Here is a 14222-nt window from a genome sequence, read left to right as displayed (position 1 = left end):
TCCAGAGTACTGCTCGATGGGGGTGGTTCCGGGTTGCTACGTGGAGGCTGCGGTGGAGGACGGACAGGTAGATCCAGGCGTGGAGGGAGGTAGAGGAGCGGTCCTACTGCTAACTGGCAGGTCCGGGTTCGGCTTGAGATCCAACTGAGGAGATTGAAGAGGGACTCGGACAACCAGTGGGTATTCACCACGGCGTCACGAGGATGGGTTATCCAAAGGCCCAGAACGAGATCTTTACGAGGAGATCACACGGCGTCGCTAGGAACACCTGGGAACAGGAAGGCAACAAAGGATTACTTAGAGAAGATTCGCTAGGAGAAAACACAGAGAGTAACTCCGGGTAGGCTCAAGATACCATCACTGGCAAACACTCAGGCGAAGAAGTGCAGTCAGTCCGCTCCTCTTAAACCTCAGAATGATTAGATGATGACCAACAGGTGTGCTGAACCGCAGGTAACGCCCTGCCCGGGAGGCAGCCTCTGACGCTATCCGGTGGACAACCAACGGAACCACAGACGAACAAAAAGGAAAAGAAAACCCCAAAAAGGGGTACCCTAACCCAATACCTAACACTATCCGAGTACGGTATGATGTACATAAATTCAAAAATGAAATACCAACACAATCCCAATTATCCCTGATCTGGGGCAACATGACATTTGACCCAGGTAGGTTCAAAGACATGGGTTTTAAAACATGGTATGCTAAGGGTTTATGCAAAATTTCAGATTTATTTGATAAAGGGATTATGATGAGTTTTGAAGATTTGAAACAGAAATTTGACATTCCAACTAAACAATTTTTTAAGTTTATGCAAATCAGAAGTTTTGTCTTGGGTACTCAAAAGTCTCTAACTTTACCTACTCTTACTTCTATAGAAGAACTGGCAACAAATTACCATTTGAAGAAGGGCCTAATATCCCGCTTTTATAACATCATGAAAGACAGAATCCCAGACATCCTCAGAACACAAAAGAATGGCCTGGTGTGAAGACTTGAAATGTAATATATCAGTAGAGGAATGGCAGAGGGCCTGTCTGAAGGCACAGACACAATCTTTTAATACTCAATGTAAGTTAATCCAATACAAATGGTTGATGAGAGCATATGTCACTCCAACATTACTAAATAAATTTCATTCCAACATTCCGGATACATGTACTAAATGTGGAGATAAAGGCAATTTGATCCACTGCCTTTGGGAATGTCCTGAGATTCAGAGTTTTTGGAAGGAGGTTTTGGATAAAATTTCACTTATGGTTGGTACTAAACTTAATCCCTGTCCTAGGTTGTGTACCTTAGGAATTTTTCCCACTCAAACTCAAATAAGCAAGGTTGATCAAAAGTCCATAATTTACTGTTTGGTACAGGCTAAATATAGTATAGCCAGGTCCTGGAAATCTGTAGCCAGACCTCAATTAAAAACTTGGATGTCTACATTGTCAAGCTCTCTTGCCTTGGAGAAACTCACCTTTATGATTAAGGGTAAATATTGTGTGTTCAAAAAGATATGGGAAAAAATTTTGCTATTCTTGGAAAATATAAATACTCATAATGATGATTGACTGAATGCACTCTAGCTAATTTTGCTTATGTTTATATTCTTATAGTGTCTGTAAGTCTGTTATCTTCATGTTAATTCCAAATGTACTCACTTGCTCGAAAAATGTACGAAAATGAAACACTGATGTCTGGATGTCTAGAAGCAGGAGGACGATGCCATCACCTCCTACCAGCTTGTGGACTTTGATTAAATCTATTGGACTAAGTCTCAACTTACACCCCTGAGATAACAAACTTAAAGTAATCTGTCTCACTGCAATCAACTAATGTTTGTCACCTTGAATGTTTAAGTTGTTAATGTGTTTTCTTTTGGTTTTATTAGGTGTTTTGTGTTTTTGTGAGTTAAACACAAAACACAAAACAAATTATATTTCAATTTGTCTTTTGAAATATAAAAGACAATAAACAGATTTTGGAAAAGAGAAAAAAAAAAAAAACATTTCATTCATTCATATTAGCTGACATAAGCCAAAAAAACAGAATTGTTATTTTTCATCAATTAATGCTTGTGTCAATTTATTCTAGGCATTTGGAATCTGTACTTCTGGATTCAGCTAGTAAGCCTGTTCTGGGATTGATTGGTGTTGGCTCTATCCTTCACTAGGGGGCTTCACCAATTAGAATCATTACGACATCCCAACAGTTTTACTGCAAAACTGCTGTAAGATACTTGAGAAAGAGAGAGAGAAGCGCTTTGTTCCTCTTAAAGCGTCTAAAGCTGATGAGTCACCAGAAGCTGCAGCTTCACCGTCCATCATGGATCAGGTTCTGTCTGCCATGTTGGTTCCTAATGCCAGAGAAATCCAGCAGTGGGAATCTATACTTCATTGTCCAGTTGGGTTTTTATTGTCAGTGTACATTTTGTAAGTGGATAAATATACACCATTGGACTTTTAAGAGGTAAAAATGTGAGCTTTGGTTCCTTTGGTACTGCCTGTCTTGGTTTATTGGGTTTTGAGGGCTTTGCTGCAATTACTAAGGATATAACCCTTTCCTAAAGTATAAATAAGAGATGCCCCAGAGCATAAACATTGACCTCAGTGAAAAAGGTTCATTTTGCTCATTAATCTGACATTTTAGCTAAAGGTTGCATAGAAAAACTTCTGCTTATCTAACTTTTTTCTTCTTCTTTTTCTTCTGCTCGGTGCCGATGTGTGCTTTCCTGACACTGGCTGACCTCTTGTGTCTTATTGATCCTTGTATCGGGCCGAGCAAATGGGTGAAGAGGAGAAAAAAACCACCCACCCACACACACACGCACACCCACACACCCCCACACGCTTACACACACACACACTGCTTGAGAAAGTAAATTGTGAGCCTCTTTTCTCGCTCCAGTGGAGTTTAGTTTAGCAAAGAATTTAGTTTGTTCCTATTTTTGCCCCTCATTTCCATGGTTGGTGCCATCATAATTAGCAGTCTTCTGCACAATAGCTAATTAGCTTCCTCATCTGAGTCTTCCTCCTCCAGTCTGACTCAACTCTGCTAATCCCAGCCAATTACAAATAAAAGCTGCCTTACCAGCTGCAAAGGTATCTGCATGTTTAGGAAATGGCGTGGCGCTGAATGACGGTGTTTTTTTAAACACCTCCCTCCCCCTTCGGGTGACACGTGAATGATTTTTAATGTCAGGCCACTTGTCAGAAGATGGCTCGGTGCCCGTCTTAATGAGTCCAGACAGCCAGGCGGAGGCACGTCGCAAAAACATGAATTTGCAAAAAGGCCTGCCAGAACACAATAGCTCCATTATTTCCCAAGGTCCCAGATGTGTGTTAAACTCTCCATGTCTGCAGAGCTCTTTGTCATCCAGTGGCATGCTATGTAATCGCTCTCGCATGAGTATTTCAGGATTTTTGTTTTCTTGTCTTCTTTTTATCTCTGTAGAGAGAAAGTCTTAATCCCATGGGCTACACGCACACACACATCCATCTCTGACAGGTTTCCCTCAAAGATGTGCCAACTATCCCTGAATTTCAATTCTGCCGCCAACAGAAGGAGGGCAGGTTGTAGGTTTGACTCTTTGCGTCTATTTGTTTTGCAGTGGCTGAGCGGAGAGGCGTTTACATGCCTCTGTTCAGCGGAGACTCATACCTGGAGCTCAAGGGGCTTCATCTCTACGGGCATGATCTACGGTAAGTCCCGTGTCTCAGTGTGAAATCTGTACGGCATTAGATGAATATTACGGATAACACTGAACATGGTGTAGTTTTCATAGTTCCAACAGCTCTGTGCCTGGGGCAGAGAAGGAGCTCATGCTTCTTTAAGGCTGAGCTGAATTCATAATGAAGATTACACAACTAACCTTGCTTAGGCTGCAGCATCTTGGTAGCTCTACAGTGTGTGTTGACATGGATGTGTCTGTTCCTTATATGCAGTCAAAAGTTCAGCATGATGCTGGTTCTCATGGCCAATGACTCCAACGGTCTGATCTTCTACAATGGGCAGAAGTCTGATGGAAAGGGAGACTTCGTCTCTCTGTCCCTGAGCAATGGCTACTTAGAGTTTCGCTACGATCTGGGAAAGGGACCGGCTATTATCAGGTCCTGTCACTTCAACAGAAAAACATCTGCAGCACGTCAATGTTTAGATTATAAGGAGGCTGCTTTCTGACGTCCAGTGTGCGTCTTTGTGTCATTCAGGAGTAGGGACCAGATGCAGCTGAAGGTGTGGAACACCATCAAGCTGGAGCGCTCCCTCCGCAAAGGCGAGATCCGGTTGAACGAGAAAGCAACTTCAGGAGAGTCACCGGTAAGAAACAGCAAGCTAACTGAGCAGCCAATCAGCATGCAGGACCATTGGGCATGTGCTTAGCCATGCTTCTGCCATGCATACTCATCTGTGTGCTTCAACCCATCAATGCCACATTCTTGGCTTTTTGCTGTTTCTGTTTTTAATTTGCAGTGCTACTCTTAAGCACAATGCCATTTCCTAGCAGTTAATATATCAATATGTACAATATTCTAGTTACAAAGGTCTGCTTGATGCAGAATTTAAAAGGTGTTTCATTCTCTGCATTCACTCTCAGCAAGGCAGTTAGATATTTGATTTCTCTTAATCCATAGTGACATCAGGGCAACATTAATATGCCCAGATATGTCACATAAATCTAGTTTGTTTCTCTGTAAATGGACTATAATGCCGGACCAGACCAGACAGCAGTGACTGCAGCACAAATGAAAAGCAGACATGCCTCAGCGTTTGAGGAAGTTTAAATAGTTTGTTACATTTATGATGTAATTTGAACTGAAAACATCAAACTTTCAGCTTTCTTCATCCACTATGCAACTAACTGTCGTTGATTCAAGTAAAATCAATTATTTTAAAGATTATTCTGATGATTAATCAGGTAAAAAATATGATTCTTAATTTAACCCCTTAAGCTGATTTTATACAATATTAGAAAAACAATAAAGGATACAAATAAACAAATAACCCAATTCCTTTTGTAAATAATAAACATTTTTGCCTATATTGCAATAACAGTTTTCCTTTAGTGTATAATTGCAAACGATGCATTTCTGATTAAAAAATCTTTCTAACATGAACATGTGAAAAGCTCATCACTTTCTGCTAGATTAAATATCAACAGATTATGGCTAATTTGATTATTCTCTGGATTAACTGATTAATAATTGGATCACAAAAGCTGCTTAATAGTTAATATTTTAATACAACTTGAACCAGGTTAAACTAAAACTAAGCCACCTGAAGGATTCTGGGTAAAACATGTTGGTTTTTCATTTTTAGAGTGAAATGTATCTATTTTTGTTATAGTTTTGGTTTAATTACCTCTCTGAGTGTTTTATCTGAGTCTCTATGCTAAAGTTAACAATTAATTGATCGGCAAATTAGTTGACGATCATTTCAATAATCGATTCATCATGATTAATCATTTCATTCACACAAGCAGAGTACTGTTGTTAGCACAACGCATTGAGCACTAACATCTGAATAAGTTTGAGTTTCTGATCAGCTGAAAGTTTCTCTGTTTGTCTGAGGGAAGGAAAGGCCTCAGTGGTCGGCTGACTCAGATCTGAGAGCTTTACCTCTCTGGCTGCTTAGCTCGCTCATCTCCAACAGATAAAACTGTTGTGATACATAAAAACCCAGAGCAGCCTTTACTGCTGGTTTACAGTCAATTTGGTCAAATTGTGCCTTTGCAGCGGCGTCTGGGGGAGAGGAGGCAGATAAGGGAGCAATATCAGCAGCAACAGAGGCATAATGACATTTCTGAGTTCATCGCCTAGACCAATAAACAGGTAGCAGCCTCTAAATAAAGGTGATCTAATCGCTGGATAAGTCTCTAAGTCTTCCAATTAGATTAAAGAGTGCAGATTGTGATTATGAACACTCTCTCTGTCAGCTCTGTAGTCTTCTACACTTTAAAATATTCTCAGTTTTTTTGTTTTTCTCCTCCTCCGTCTCTCCTCCAAAAATCAGCGTGGTAATCGTGTTTTACTCCAGCAACATGGGCAGAAAATCTTATTAAAAGAAAAGAGTAAGGAGAAGCAAGGATGTGTGTTTGCAGGGGAAACAGGAGACACCCGGGATGAGCTGAGAGCCTATGGATGGGTTCCCTGCTACATGAGCTGAGAGCTGTAGAGAAAACACACATGAGCATACACATTTCTGCTTTGCTGGGAGTAATCATCATATCAAAGAGCGCCCAGGCTGCTGCAGTAATGAAACCCAAACTTTCAAAAGGTACGGAGAGGAGAAATCTAAATCTACTCCTCTTATTTAATGGCGGCAGTCAGTGAATGAGGCGGGCTTAAGAGACACTATTTGCAGTCATTCATCCATGAAGTTTTTTTTTTATTTATTCTTTAATTTTTTCCTTATGCATGGCCACTTTAGACAGCTTCTTATTTACACAGTTGCTTTATTGTATATCTGTTAAAACAGTGGTGTTCAAAGTAGCCACAAAATTCATCAAATTAAAAATGCAAAATTTGGTTTATTGTGATATTATCAAAATCATTTGAATGGCCACAAATGGCCCCTGACCACACATTGAACACCCCTGTTGCAGTATGCGTTCCTCATGTTTTGTTGTCTTTATGTTGGTTTTCTGTGCTATATTTGGACGCTCTGGTAGATGCTTGTGAGGTGATGGTGAATGTTTCTCTACCCTGCATGCCTCTGTGAGCACAAACACGTAGTGATCTCCCCTTCCAATAACGCTCTTCTTCCATATTTTCTTCCTTCTCTATGATGTGCTCTCTGGATATCAGAAATCACGCAAGGTAATGAGACAAGTCTCACTCACACCTTATCCCCGTTTCATTTCAGCCACTCACCAGTCTCTCACTCCTCCCATCCCTCCAATAAAAAATCCAATAAAAGAAAAGTCTGCAGCTTTGAAACTACCACTTCTGAGTGAAAACTTTACCATTTCAGAAGCCTACATGCCACACGGCGGCGGAGACGAGATGCTCTTGAAGAGCACGGTTTGGGTTTCATCTCGGTCCATCTGCTGCGGGGGCGGGAAGGCGGGTGGCAGAGAGAGAGAAAGAGAGAGGCAGTCATTCTCACGATGGCCATTGTTTAAAAGCAACAGAGACATCTTCATTAGCACGGCGTGGGCAGGGGGGATCACAGCGCGCTGCGTGGCTGTGGCAACGGCGAGAACAAGGAGGATGTATATGGACGGCGAGGTGCTAAGCCAAACCCGCCTGTTCGCTCGTCATTTGTTCTCGCTTCTGTTGGACGCAGGAACAATCCGCCGTAGTGACAGGACGTTGCTCCGACTTTGACCTGCAGAAACCAACACACACCCAAATAACACACACCTAAACAACACACACTCAAACTCACGCCGCATCACCCAAAGAGCCATGCCAAACACATCCATCCCACTGTCCCTGTTCAGCGGGTGTAAATTGTCCCCCATTTTTAGAAAACACTGAACACAAGCTGCCCTTTTCCCCGAAGAATGACTGTAAATCGCACAACCTTTAGTTTTAGAAAGGTTCATGAAAATCACAGCTGCAGGTAGAGTAATTGCAAGGTATTAATGACCCTTGACCTTTTTCAGTGTTATGTAACAATCACAAACTACAATGTAGTTTAAAAGGATTTGATGGACTAATACAGAGTACTGCTTAAGTGTGAAACGTAAGAAAAATGAGACCTAGTTTTACTTTAAGGGCTCACATTTATATTCAGACCCCTTTAATGCATTTCCCCGTGTTAAAATAAAAAATATGTTAATCACACCTCTTAAATTTTGTTCACATAGATATTCTTGTATGTGAACTTTGTTTTCTCAAGAGACTTTTCTGAATGTCAAATGTTTGAGTTATGCCCAGACATCTTCAGTGACTTGAGGCAGGTCAGGCTACTGGTTACTAGGAGTTTTGCATCAGTCAGAGGTAAGTGTAAAATTATCTGCATTCGTTTTTGCCGCTGCCTCACTTCTGTTGGCGGTGCCCTATGTGCAAAAAACCTTCATGTGTGTTAAGGCTGTTTGCAGTGTGAGAAGCACAAAACCTTAATTCATATAAATAAAGGCCTTAAAATGTCTTGAATGCCAAGAGCCACAAACGAGACTCAAAGATGTTATAATTTCTATTCTTAACTGTAAAACAGCAGAATCCCAGAACCAGCTCCTGTATCTGTAGTTTTATTTGACCTTTTGCATTAAAAAGGTTTTAAGAAGTCTTACATGTGACTTTCTGAGACCTGCAGATCACCTGGTTGATGCAGAATTAGATTATAAAACATTGCTGGCTTGGATCACCTTCAATCTATCATCTGGAAACAGAACTGCAAACCATGTCCATGGTGGTTCTTGAGGAGCAGCAGAGAGCCCCCGCTCAGGTGGAAGAATCAGTTAACATGATAACAGTCACATGTGTACCTCACATAGTTTACCATAGTTGATGAGAAGATGGACCTGAACGCAATGTAACTCTGGAAGAAAAGCTGCTAGTTCCTGAAAAGACTAAAAAACTTTGGGCGGAGGTTCATCTTCCAGCAGGACTCTAAAGACGAAACCAGCTCAAAACACAATGGGTTTAGATTTCATCCTGTAGGTGTGAAAAGCTGCTAGAGATTAGCAAATACTACGAAAGAGGGCTGAAATCAAATGGATCAAAAACTTTACGAATTTAGTTGTGAAAGATTTTGGAAACTATTATTGTCCTTCCCCCGCCCTGTGTTGCTCCATGACAGTAGATTCCAGGAAAGACACTGATACGTATGGATGGAGTGGGGGAGAGTCGGCTCTCTGTCAGACACTCTGCCTTAGGTGACCAAGTCTGGCCAACATGTGGTGGGAACTGTTGACAAAGTCTGAACAAATGGATGAGAATCCGTCTGCTGCAGCCAGGGTTCAGGTGTTTGGACCCGGCCAGACCTCGCTGTCTCCTGCACTCTGAATCGCTGCCTGAATAAAAGCCCACCACACCAGCTTCCCTGTTTATTTGTCCTTTTCCATCGTCCTCTGTTCCCCCACTTCCAAGTCATTAACTCCATCTTACCCTTTCTGGCAGTTACCACCATACAAAATAAATAAAGACCATTAATGACCCATCTTTGAAGTGAGCCTGCCCTTCTGTCTAATCTGAATCGCTGGCCCCAAATCTCTGACTGAGAGAATCAGATTTCATGGCCGTGACTTGCAGATGAATGACAATTAATTTGACTCCACTGTCATCTGTTGGAAAAGTCTGCGCTTCTAATCAGCTATTCATTAGAGAGGTCTGCAAAGACCTATCCCTATCACAAGAGCAGCCTGCTCTTAATTTTCTTTTGTTGTCCATTTTCTGGCTCATAGAGGATTATTGATCACTCAAAAGTCGCTTATTTGGTGTGAAGTGTTTCAGCATTAGTGGAAGGCATGAAAATGCCACTAGAGTCCCTGCTGATTCACTATCTTTACCTCCTTGGCCACGGAGCCACGGAGGCCTGATAAAAGTATACATACCCTCCTACAATAATTCTCTTACACTGCAGCCATCAACTTTCATGCATTTTATTGAGATTTATGTGATAGACCCACACAAAATAGTTCCTAATTATGATACAGTTACACTCGGTAGTGAAATGTGACCCACGTCTGGATTCTTCTGATCTTATCACCCCAAAAAGATCCGATATGTTCCACTTCCGTAGGTTTTACTAAATCAGATATCTATCCAACTGTTTTCAAAGTCTGAACAATCATGTCGCAATTTTTCCGGCTTTGCATCATTGATGAGAGACGTGCATCATTCTGAAGCCAGACGTGTTAAATTCAGACATAAACAATGGCTGAACATTATGAACTTATGATAATGTCTTTGTCACTGCAGTGCATCATCCAAACTGATGCTTCACAAAAGGCCTTCGCTGTTAGCTCTCCTTCACCAGCTTCCTTCGGCTTGTGATGTTGAATAACTTCAGAATAAACTTTAAAATGGCTCCATAGACGGCGGCGGCCATAACAGAGCGCTGCTGTGTGACGTCAGCGCTCTTCTGGACATGTGGGTCGCTTTGAGCCACTTAGCCAATGGATCAGATCTGACTGCGGTCGCAAAACCTCCAAAAAATAATTGGAATTGAGCATCAAGACCTGCTGTGTGAGCATAACCTAAAAGAAACAGAGAAACAGTCAGAGCATAGTGACTCTGGAGCAGGTGCAGAGACATGCAGCTCAGGTAGGAGAGCCAGCTATCAGTCATGAAGATGCTCTGAACATTTTCATTTTACATGCAGAACATTTTGAGTTGTCTCATTGCCGAACATGGTGGTGGTGTGGGAACTGTTCAGCAGTTCTGCAAACAGTTGATTATTTTTCAGTTTTTACCAAATCATGTATGATTTTACCTTCGCTACACAACTACATGCTACCCTGTGTTACTGATGAAATCCCAGTAAATTACATTGACGTGTTTATAATCTGACAACGTTTCTAAAAGAAATGCAGGTTGTGTGACAACTTGTCACAGGCCCTGGGTTTCCACCACATATCGCAGCCCTTAAGTCTTTTTCTGGAAATAGCAAACTCCTGACTGGGTATATAAGTGATTCAAATGGAAATGAATCTTCTCTGTCAGCTCTGTCTCACCTTCTGAAATCTCTGTTGTGTTCCGTCTGTTTTCAACAGAACAAGCACACAGATCTCAACCTGAAAGAGTCGCTGTTCGTCGGCGGCGCTCCCGATTACAGCAAACTAGCAAGAGTTGCTGCACTCACAGAGGGATTCAAGGGAACCATCCAGAAGGTAAAATAAGAAAGGTTTGACGATCTGCTGCTCAATGCACCTCTGACTCCTGTGAACTGCAGTGAACTGCAGTGACTCTTGAGGCTGGCAGTGAACCGCGGTGGAGTCAGACCAGAAGGTTTCAGCTGTCAGACCACAGCGGTCTGATTTTATCCGTTTTGCCATCATAAGCTCTCACTGTGACGAGAAGTGGCTCTGCTCATTAGGATTAGCTAGTGCTAATTTTAGAATATTTTGAAGTCCTTCCATTTTGTTGCTCTCAGATCTTTCCCTGACAAATTTCCAGTTTTTTTTCCTTCTCTCAGCTTTCTAGCAAACAGCTCATCTCTGAGCTCCCAGAATAACTCTGTTAAAAAACAAAGGGCTGGATGGAAATGTTTGCAGAAACTTGTCAAGAGTTTTTGTTGGCAAACTTTCCCTCCCCAACAGTTTTGAGACCATCAGAAAGAAAATGCGACATTTATGATGCTTTGCCTCTGGGGAATTGTTAATTATGTGGAAGACGGCATTTATTTGAGTTTTGATGTGCTGTTTAATTGGTTGCTTTGAAAGCATTGTCTGAAACACATGGTATCTGCAGCTTCACTGTAACCCCACCCTAGATCCTACGATGTGTTCAGTCATTAAATTTAATGATCCTTCACCAGAGAAACTCAATGGCCTTTAAATGAATGCTCTCAATTCAAAAGAAACACAATATCATTTTGTTAAATGTTGTAATAGAAGGAAAATAGATTGTGATCGTTTTTACTGTGAGTTAAGTTCAGATGAGCTGCAATAAAAGACAAGAAACTGAACCAGCTGAAATTCAAAGGATGATAAGAATTTAATACATACAGTATTTGTATTTAAATTTTAACAGATATTTTAACAGATCTAAGCTCAGATATACTTTTCTTCTAAGAAGCAATGTATGTTCCAAACCTTGCATTGTGTGCCGTATTAGTTCTCCATGTATGTAGCTGCCTGCAGGTCTTGCTCAATGCGCCTCTGTCAGCTGTAAACATGTTTTCTGTATCTGCTGCTTAGCCTCCTGCTAACCCTGCGCCCCCTGCAGAGAGGCTGCCTACATTTGTCCTAGAAATCGCCCACTGCATCAAAACATTTAAAAAGTTTCCTAGCATGCCTCGTCCACTGAAAAACCTGCCTTGTTCTCCAAAACTAAATGAAACACTTGCTCTCTTCTGCTGCAAATTGGGCTAGTCTGCAGTGGAACATGTTTTGAAAAGTTGTGATAGATTATGACAGAATGATCAGACTTGGAATTAACTTTTAAATTTACTCTGAGGGGAAGTACAATGTTCTCCTCGTTCAGGTCTGAACCGAGTTTGTTTGTTGAGGTCGCCTAACATGTTCTGTGCTCCAATCAGATTTTAGGTCCATCTAACACTAGGCGCCATATTTATTGTTGTATGTTTTAATGCTCAGTTTCATACATTACATAAAAAAATTTCTGCCAGTCATAAGGACTTGAGTCTGACACTGCATAGGACAGAGACTGTGGACCTGATGTCTACCTAAGGTTGGAACACGAGACTTGACTTGGACAAGACATTTGGGACTAGACTCAGACTTTAGGTCTGGGACTAGGAACCTGACTTAGACTTGATGTCTGTTTGTGTTAAATGGTTCATAATGTCATGCAGATACAAACTTAAAGCCTGTGGTATAAACTTCTTTACCTCTCACTTTTGTTTCTTACTTTGCCTCTTGGATTTTAAGAACAATCATAACATATTATTGCCATGATCTTTTCAGTGGTTGTGTATTTCAGAGGTGAGATGTTAAAACATGGGAGCAGAAATGTGAGGTTTGCTTCATTAAATGTCTCACAGTGAGACAGACCTGAACCGTTTCAGTCCCACCTCCAGCTGTGCCTCTGCCTCCAGATCATGCTGATGAGCACACCCATCCTGCGCGAGGAGAACGCCCTGAACTCCAGCAACGTGGCCATGTTCCACGGCCACCCGTGTTTCCAGGAGCCCTGCCAGAACGGCGGCCGCTGCCACCCGGAGCTGGACGGCTACGACTGCTCCTGTCCCAGCGGCTTCTCAGGGGACAAGTGTCAGAACGGTGAGTCGCTGCATTTCTGTCTCACCTGATCTTAGCCCGCTGACCAGCTGAGATCAGAATCCAGATGACTGGATGGAGCTCATGCTGCGTTCTTTGTAACAGCACACATGCTTATACATTTACTGCAGTTACTGCCTTATGAGAAAGTACAACAACCCTCCATGTTAAATGATAGAACAGCTGTTATTAATCACATTTCTATGGTTTAGTTTTATTCACCTAGACCAGATTACTGCCACTCCTGCAGAATCAATAAATTATTTCAGTTGTTCCAGACTGACAGCATGAAGTAGGCAGCAAAACATGTTTCTAAGATGCTTGTTTGTAGCCTCTGCTGCATCTTGTTTTTACAGACCATGTGCCGTTGTCTGATGAAGTTACATTCTGCTTTGCTTTGTCGATTGTCTCCAAACTGAAGAGTTTTGTTTCTTCTTTTTTTGGGGACATTTCAAAAGTTTGATTAAAATTCACGACAGTTTAATCTAATTATATCTGAGAATAGTGTAAACCTCTAAATCACATTTTTCCATCCAGTTGTTATGCAAATCATAAGCAAACTTTTAAAATGTTGCAAATAAGCAAAATATGAATTAGTCATGTTTCTCCCTATTGATTTGGAGCAAATCAACCAGGCTATACAAAACTGATTTTCATCAATTGTTGGTGCTATTTATGGTTGTAATAAAAAAGATGTAGAGTTTGCCAAATAGAATGGATCAAACACCTCAGAAAGATGGAGCGTTCTCCCGTCTGAGCTGCAGGTTTTCACTTAGAAATGTTTAGTTTCTTCCCTCTGATGAATCACAGACACAGCATCCAGGTCAAAAGAAATTCAAGAAGAAATGAGAAGCAGAGCCACTGACCTTTGACTCCAGTCCACCACAGTGAGGTTCACGATCAGAGAAAAAGATGGCAAACCTTCCCAGGATTGGACGGGATTCTGAGATTACTGCAGAATCAAAGACAAATCCAGAACCAGAAGATCCAGAACACCATCTAAAGCCTGAACAATGAAAAGATTTAAACCACAGCTCAATGAAAGCATCACAGATTTACAGAGGTCTGACTCACACCTGTCAGAAAGGTGTGAGTCCACCTGGTGGATCATCCAGGTGATCCACCAGCACTGATGGTCTGATGATGATACTGAAGGATACTGAACAACCTGACCTCAGTTTGGACCTTCAGCTCACAGAACCACCATCACTCCAGAAAGTTTACCACTGACTGGATGAAACATAAACTAAATAAAGATTTTCTGGACTCAGATCCAGCTGTAGTGGAGTAACCCTAAGCCAGGGTTCACACTCCAAAACGTCCAAAGTGGCTGAAATAAACCATATTTCATATATTATTCTGAACTCCTTCACACAGATAG

The 14222-nt window shown here is 41.5% G+C and overlaps 1 protein-coding gene across 10 annotated transcripts in view; it reads left to right on the top strand.

The window, feature by feature from the left end:
• The window catches only part of agrn (agrin), a 466151-nt gene that overhangs the window by 431773 nt on the left and 20156 nt on the right, over positions 1–14222 (top strand). For 6 of the 10 annotated variants that reach the window (XM_032562688.1, XM_032562697.1, XM_032562671.1 and 3 more), the window contains 6 exons: positions 3605–3695; positions 3939–4103; positions 4203–4311; positions 6798–6809; positions 10655–10771; positions 12661–12844. In XM_032562688.1, the coding sequence (XP_032418579.1) occupies positions 3605–3695; positions 3939–4103; positions 4203–4311; positions 6798–6809; positions 10655–10771; positions 12661–12844 (678 nt within the window). The remainder of the gene's footprint in view (positions 1–3604; positions 3696–3938; positions 4104–4202; positions 4312–6797; positions 6810–10654; positions 10772–12660; positions 12845–14222) is intronic. The other 4 variants (XM_032562681.1, XM_032562741.1, XM_032562712.1 and 1 more) reach the window with 1 other exon arrangement.

Source organism: Xiphophorus hellerii, chromosome 1, assembly GCF_003331165.1.
Source record: "Xiphophorus hellerii strain 12219 chromosome 1, Xiphophorus_hellerii-4.1, whole genome shotgun sequence".
Taxonomy (NCBI): Eukaryota; Metazoa; Chordata; class Actinopteri; order Cyprinodontiformes; family Poeciliidae; genus Xiphophorus; species Xiphophorus hellerii.
Note: the sequence above shows the minus strand (reverse complement) of the source record. Positions and strands in the feature narration are given on the sequence as shown.